General features: G+C 43.0%; 1 protein-coding gene across 1 annotated transcript in view; it reads right to left on the bottom strand.

The window, feature by feature from the left end:
* The window catches only part of Pole (DNA polymerase epsilon, catalytic subunit), a 50,025-nt gene extending 42,247 nt beyond the window's left edge, over positions 1 to 7,778 (bottom strand). Inside the window, exons 1-6 of the mRNA XM_055606405.1 lie at positions 7,716 to 7,778; positions 3,966 to 4,107; positions 3,092 to 3,172; positions 2,262 to 2,306; positions 2,035 to 2,127; positions 1,608 to 1,762 (exon numbers count right to left, since the gene is read on the bottom strand). Coding sequence (XP_055462380.1) covers positions 1,608 to 1,762; positions 2,035 to 2,127; positions 2,262 to 2,306; positions 3,092 to 3,172; positions 3,966 to 4,107; positions 7,716 to 7,777 — 578 coding nt within the window. The 5' untranslated portion in view covers position 7,778. The remainder of the gene's footprint in view (positions 1 to 1,607; positions 1,763 to 2,034; positions 2,128 to 2,261; positions 2,307 to 3,091; positions 3,173 to 3,965; positions 4,108 to 7,715) is intronic.
* Between the last annotated feature and the right edge of the window lie 167 nt (positions 7,779 to 7,945).

Raw genomic sequence — 7,945 nt, 5'->3', positions numbered from 1 at the left:
AACCAACCAACCAACCAACCAACCAACCAACCAACCAACCAACCAACTAAAGGAAAGAAGGGACAGAGGAAAAAGCTCAGTGGTATGCACAAGGCTCTTGGTTCAATCCTAAGTAAAACACACACATACTTACCTTAAGTTAAAATAAAATATACTCCATCACTCTAAGTTTAAAATTAAATGGCTTCTTAAGAGAAAAAAATGGGGGCTGGGAGACAGCTCAGCAGTTTAGAGCACTTGTTGCTCTTGCACGAAACCTGAGTTTGATTCCCAGCACATACATGGCAGCTCACAACCATCTGTAACTACAGTTCTGGAGATCCAACTCCTTTTGTGGGGCCTGACATGCATACATACATACGTACATACATGCAGGCAAAACATTCATACCTAGAAAATAATCTAAATTAAAAAGAGAGAAAGAGAAAATGGCAGTCATCAAAGACAGCTCAAAGGTCCCTATAGACTCAGTTACTAACTACATCTTAAAATATGCCCTAAGATAGAGATGATTAGAGTTGGGGGATAGACAGAAATGTCCAAAGCCTCAAACTGATTTTTTGAGGGGAGTAGGTCTTATTTTGACTTTTTTTGCTTTTTAGTTTGGGTATATATGTATGCTAAAGTGCACATGTGGAAAACAAGAGGTGTTGGTCCTTGTCTTGTTTCTTGAGATGAGGTCTATTTTTGTTGTTTTGTTGCTGCATACACCAAGCTAGCTGGCTTGTGAGCTTCTAGGAGTTTTCATGTTTCTGTCTCTGATCTCACCATAGATACATTGGGATTACATACACATTAGCTTGATGTGGGTTCTGAAGATTAAAAACCAGTGACCCCTAATTTTTGAAACAGGGTCTCTACATAGCCCTGCTGGCTTCAAATTCTGAGATTCATCTGCCTCTGTCTCCTGAGTCTCCTACTACATCCTCTGTCTCCTACTACACCTGGCTCTAAAATTGGTTCTTTATCAAAAGGTTATAATCAGTGTTTTTGAAATTATATAAAGTTAATTACCTATGACCTATTATAAATATACCTAAACATTTAATAATAGTACTTGGTGTTCTGAACTTAAATTTCTCTGTTCACTCCAGATTCTCTGGAGACGGCATCTATAAAAAAAAAAAAAAAAAAAAAAACACTTGATAATAATAGTATTTGTAAACTGAGCCAGGTGCAGTGGTGCATGCCTGGTCCCAGCACTCTGGGAGAGAGAAGCAGGCAGATCTCTGCGAGTTTGAGGCCAGCCTTGTCTACAAAGTAAGTCCAGGACAGCCAAGACTACATAGAGAAACCCTGTCTCAAAACAAACAAATAAACAAACAGATTAAAAAATTTTATAGACTGTGTTAAAATGGTGGAGGGAGCTCTCTAAAATATTCTCATTGTTACAGCAACTCAATCTTAAGAGCCATAAACCTATCTTCTATGTAAGAGGAACTATAGCAAAAATTAGAATACAACGTTAGGAAGCCAGTATTTATTTAACAGGAAGAACATCTAAAATGTTTACACATAGTCAAACATTAAGGGAGTCTCTCTGAAGAGCTCCTGCCTCCTATGAGCTTGCTATTCTGACGTGACTGGCTCACGAGAAGGAAAGTTACCTGGAGAGCATTGCTGTATACTCATCACTGGCATGGTCTTGCTCTCTGTTCTTCTTCACAGCAGGGGAGATCTCTTTTCTCACTTTGACAAGGTCCTCCACAGTGTGGAAGGACAGCTTGATGTAACTCCGCTTCAAGCCTACCAAGTGATTTGGCTATAAAGTAAAAGGACAAGCTGATGAGTTAATGAAAAACAGGAGGGAAAAGACTGTTAGGTAAACACAAGTCAAAGCACCTACCTTACTTTTGCATGTGCAATACCACCGGAGTTCCTTACAGATAGCTTTGGGAGCAACTATCATCCCTCATCTTCAGGCTGTCCCACTACCCATTAAATGACCCAACTTTCTGCCTTATCCAATAATGTCTGCTACAGACAATATGGACATCAGCCTCATCTACTCCTGGAAGGTCTGGGGATACTTACCAAGTCCAGATCTTCTTTGGGAACATTTTCTAACTTCGCAATTTTACCCTGAAACTTCTTGGATAGAAATGACGAAACTTCTCGATCACAACCCTAGATAAGGATCAGAATTAATGTGTTTTCCATTAGTAAGATCTATCTTTGTATTTACCCCCTAGAGTTTTGAAACCCAACTGGTAAAACAAGGAACAGATCATTCGACCAGTTCCTACCAAGCACAGACTTACCTTTCTGGCTGCAATGTAGAAATATGGCTTATAGGGCAAGGCCACCTATAAAAATCACCAAAAGTTTATGACAAGAAAGAAAAAAGGGAGAGAAAGGGAAAAAAATATTTCAGAGTGGCAACCTGTGAGCAATCTGGATACAAGGTATCTTGGACGTGATAGTTTTATTCTAACATTTATTTATTTTCATTTTATGTGTATGGGTGTTTTGTGTGCATGTATGTCTCTATACCAAGTACTTGCCTGATGTCCACAGACAACAGAAGAAGGTATTATTGGATTCCCTGGAACTGGAGTTACAGACCGTTGTTATAGACAGCCTTGTAAGTGCTGGGAATTGAATCTGTGCTCTTAAATACTAGGTCATCTCTCTAGCCCCTCTGACAGCTCTTTAAAGATACATGAGCTGGGTGGCGGGGGTGTCAGAGTGGGCATGCCTTTAACCCCAGAACTAAGGAAGAAGAGGCAGGCAGACGGTTTTCTGTGAGTTTGAGGGTAGCCTGTTCTACAGACTGAGTTCCAGGACAGCCAAGGCTACATAAAGAAACCCTGCCCTGAAAAACAAAACAAAGATACTGCATACATGAAATTTGGATCTGCCCATCTCTCAGGGGCAAGAACCCAAGAAACAATACTGTTCAACCTCTTAAGCTACCTTCCCTCAGGATATTTTAAATGTGACCGATGAAGTTCACAGGGGCATGATCTTGATGAGCTGCAACTGCACACTACAGCCCCTCATTTCCTCCCTGATGCAATGAATGAACACCCTTACTTTAGACAACTTACTTGTCATGGGTAGGTTTTGTTTTTTGGGGTCAGAGGCTTACCTTAAATCTGCTTCCGTCCTCTTGAATGAAGTAGTAATCCACTGCACTGACTAATCGTTTGTCTTCATCTAAAATTTCAGTCTGTGGAAAAACCACTGGATATGAGCATATTATCCTCTGCCTGGCCTAACAGCTCTTTCCAAGCTAATCTTTTAGAACTGAGTACTGTAAAGACAGAATCCTTATACCTAGCCCTTTATTTTGCCCCTATACAAACACCACCAGCCTCCTTCCTAAGAACTGCTTTACAGGGCTAGAGAGATGGCTGAGTGTTTACGAGCACTGGCTGCTCTTCTAAATGACCTGTGTTCAATTCCCAACACCCACATGGCAGTTCACGACTGTCTATAATTCCAATTCTAGGGAACCTGACACTCTCACATAGACATACATGCCCGTAGAACACCAATGTACATTACAAAACAAATTAAAAGTTTAGCCAGGCTTGGTGGGCTACACCTGTAATCCCAGCACTTGGGAAGCAGGCGGATCTCTGTGAGTTCAAGGCCAACCTGGTATACAAAGTGAGTCCAGGAGCCATAGTACAGAGAAACCCTGTCTCGAAAAACCAAAACAAAACAAACCAAAAGAACTACATTATACACAGTTCCCCAGTGGGGATTTTTCTGCATTTTCTTCAATAATTCTTGAAAGCATTCTGCTGAGAGCTGACAGATTTATCTTGGTCTTACCATGGTGGCCAATTTGTGACCTCCATGTTAATCAGGAGAGGCAAAGCGCCTCCAATAACCAGATTTTTCAGACAATGGCTTCCTTCTCCCTATCACGCATCCATTAGACAAAGGTTGATGTTTACAGGGAGAGGTGCAGTCATCCCTTAGAAGCAAAGGCTGAGCAGTATTCAGGTACATACAGGGTGCATGTTGATGAGCCAGCCAGTCCTTTCTCCAGGCTCTTTCAGCCTCTCAAAACCAAACCGTAAATCCATCTTATCTGTCCACTGGCTCCGTTCCAGACGCTTGAGTGCTGAGACTGAGGAAGAGGGACCATCATCCCTAAGTAAAAGAAGACAACCAGGTTTTACCACTCAGAACCTTAACTTTCATCTATGTGCTTTTGTTCTTTTATTTAGTTTTGTTTTTGAGACAGGGTCTCACTATGTGGACTAGGCTGGCCTCCAAATCACAGCAATCTATCTGCCTGTTTCCCAAATGCTGGGATTAATGGTGTGTGCCACCACACTTGGTGTCTACGTGTTTCTGATGTGGCATGGCATGTGCATTCCTGAAAAAAAACATCAAGACTGACAGAGGGCTCAATGAAAAAGAAATAGCATTTCTAGGAAAAACACAACAAAGGCAACCCCCAACCCCAACCTATTGATTTTATCACCAGAACACTAACAAAAACACCAGTAATGTCAGGATGCTACTGCTTCTTGGGTTACCAAAACTGCAAAAAGCCCAAAATTGCGCTGCTGAGCTTTATGCCAGAGAAATAAAAACTCCCTTCCCAAGTGGTGAGTTTACAGGTGTGGAGCACCACCCCTGGCGCTCCTTGCTTCTTTCTGAGAGTCTCAGACTGGCCTTGATCTTCGTGCCCTGGCCTCCAAAGCACTGGAATTACAGGGGCGCACTAGCACATGTTGCTTGGGTTTACCTCTAATTAAAAACACAAGCTGGCTTTGCCAGAGAAAAACAGCTTTGGTCTGCACCCAGATCTTTTTCAAAACCAGGGCTGAATGAAGGGTTACTTTTGAGGTATGACTAGTTTTGAAGCACAGAACCCTCCCCAAGTCACTCCAGTGAGTGAGTTTGTAAAGTAAACTAGAAAACTGTTTACTCAGACCCCATCTCCTCGTAGTATGGGCTCCTCTAAGCTGCGTACCTTACTGTTTACTCCGCCATAGTACAGAAACCTAAAAACCAAGACAACTGCTTACATACTACCTCAGTGTCAAAGCACGCTGAGCATGCATTCTCAGTTCACTTTCATGGCAGCACCCATCATGAGGACCATCCACTTCCTCATTCAGTGAAAAAGGACACAGTTACGTCTAGAGCTCATACTCTTTACCACTACTGACAGCCTCAAGGAGACATGCTTACCTCACAGGACTGATGCACCGATTAAGTGAGCATGTAGCACAGGTATATGTACATGCCATGTAGCACAGGGCATGTAGCACAAGTATAAGCTAAAAGCTATTACTTGTCCCCACATCTAGGAATACAAGTTATTTTAAAAGAATGAAAAAAAAAAAAAGAACAAGATTGCCAAGCTGCAGAGGGGTATATCTGGCAAGAATTGAGGAGAAGAGTAGGGTGGGTGTGCAAATAGAACCAAATTCTTAAAGATTAATAAAGTTTCTAAAAGCTATTATTATTATTTGTTCATTTATTGCAACAACAGCTTTCCAACCTGCTCTAGGGATACATCAAATACATGGCAAAGTTGAATGAATAAGGGCATGTGCTTGGTTGGTTATATGGCTTAGTGGTAGAGTATGTGTTTGTCATATGTGAGGTTCTGTATGATCTAGGAGACAGGCAAGCAAATCTGAGTTCAAAGCCAGCCTGGCATAGAGCAAGTTTCAGGTCAAGAAAAGCTTAGGTCCCACCGTGGTGGCACATGCCTTTAATCCCAAAAAATGAAGATAAAGTTAGTTTTAGAAGGAAGCACCCATGTTTGAAAGTGATGTCTCATTGAGTGGCAGAAACAGTGATGAATCATAGAAAGACTTGACAGAACAGGATACACCCAACTCAAGAGAAGAGAGAGGAAAGGGAAGCTGCTTAGGGGATAATGAGAGAGAGAGAGAGAGACAGAGAGAAGAGGCACTTTTACTAGGACAGAGTAGAGAGACAGGTTGCCGAGAAAGAACACAGGTGAAGATGGAACAAGCCAGAGAATGAGAAGGAGCCAGGAGATTAGAAAAGATTGTTGGAGTTAGTTTGAGGCCACGCTGGAAGAGGAGTTTGAGCCAGAAAAGCTAAGTTGAACTAGCCATCCCAGAATCAGAAAGAACAACAAAGGGTGATCTTACTAAGAAGTAAGTTTTGGGCTGGAGAGAAGGCTCAGTGGTTAAGAGCACTGTCTGCTTTTCCAAAGGACCGGGGTTCAAGTCCCAGCACCCACATGGCAGCTCACAACTATCTCCATTTCCAAGGTATCTGACATCTTCATGCTGATGCACATAAAATAAAATAAATTACTTACTTACTTACACACACACACACACACACACACACACACACACACACACACACACTGACTCAGGACTGGAGAGATGGCTCAGTGACTAAGAGCATGATCTGCTCTTCCAACGGACCCGGGTTCAATTCTTAGCACCCACATGGCAGCTCACAAATGTCTGTAATCCCAATTCCAAGGGATCTTGTAAAGGACTGCGCTAAGTGCTAATGCACATAAAATAAAAATAAATTAAAATAAATAAGTCTCAGGGGAGGGTGGGACCAGGAGGGGAGGAGGGAAGGGCTTATGGGGGGGGATACAAAATGAATAAAGTATAATTAATAAAAGTTAAATAAAAAATTAAAAAAATAAATAAGTCTCAGAGGCTGAAAATGTTCTAGGCCAAGGTTAGATTGTACAGAGGCTAGAAGCTTCTAGGACTAGGCCTAGGTTAACAGGAGGCAGTAAGCCTCCCAGACACCAACTGAAAAAGGCAAATAAAAGTTCCTTTTACAGCTTGAAGAAATAGCTCAGTGGTTAAGACCATTGGTCTTTCAGTGGACCCAGGTTTGATCCTCAGCACTTACACAGTAGCTCAAAATCATCTGTAATTAAAGTTCCAGGAAATCTGATGCCATTTTTTTTTTTTTTTTTTTTTTTGGCCTCCATGGCACCAGGCACACGGGTGATACAGAGTCTTACCTACAAGCAAATACTTATGCACATAAAATAAAAATTTTAAAAGATGTTGTACTTCTTAATAAACCTGCTTGCATGAGCCATCAGCCTGTATGAGATCTCCTGATCCTGCACTTTCTTCTCTATCTTCTCGTTCCCTGGTCATCACTCTCTCAGGAACCTGTCACTGAAGAACTGCTATGCAGGTGTTGTACAGCAAACCCAGGGCTTCACATATGAAAGGGAAACACTGTCACTACTCAGTTCTGAAAGGGCTTCCGCTCAGTTAGTGCTCGCACTCTGATATATTTCTCTTACAACACATCCAACTGTTTCTGCCACTAGGCAGTGTTATTAATCTCAATATATGAATATACACATCAGCCTCTTTAGTCACTATACTCTAATATCCGTAGCTGATGCATAAGAGTTGGGGCTTTTGGCGGTGCAAGTGCCCACGATGCTTCTTTAAGCCCAATAAATTGATTTACTTCGCCAAGCTGGACTAGACAGAATCTTTCTTAGGTTCGCCGGTTCCCTTCTTGTTTGATGAGAATAGACATTCTCCTCTAGTAAAGTCACACAACAGGCATAAATGTGTCTAGAGAAGCAGACTGGAGTACGGAGTGAGTTAGCATCTCGATACAAGTTCAGAAATACTCAAGGTGAAGATGGAAGCCCGCCCTATCCACCGCACCGCGCGCCGGGCCTGCCGCTCTACTCCTCCCGCCCAAGCTTGCTCCGGTCGCAGCTACCGCCGGCGCCTTCTCAGCAGGACATCGGCTCTCACCGGCTGCCTTCGCCATCCGCGCCCGGCTCGGCTTGCCTCCGTCCACTGTTCCTGAGGACCATCGCGCTCCGTTCCCAAGTTTCTTCAGGCTCCGGAGAGAATTTGGCGCGCTCTCACCTACTCTCGCGAGACCAGAGCTCCGGCCAATGAGAAGGCGTGGCGCCCAGGCGGCAGGCGGACTTGGCACAGGCCCCGCCCCGCCCCGCCCCTCGGCTCTCCAATCCTGTGCA

This window comes from Psammomys obesus, unplaced genomic scaffold (assembly GCF_907164565.1).
Source record: "Psammomys obesus unplaced genomic scaffold, mPsaObe1.curated_primary_1811, whole genome shotgun sequence".
NCBI lineage: Eukaryota > Metazoa > Chordata > Mammalia > Rodentia > Muridae > Psammomys > Psammomys obesus.
The sequence above is the reverse complement of the archived record's forward strand: the minus strand, read 5'-3'. Positions and strand labels throughout refer to the sequence as shown.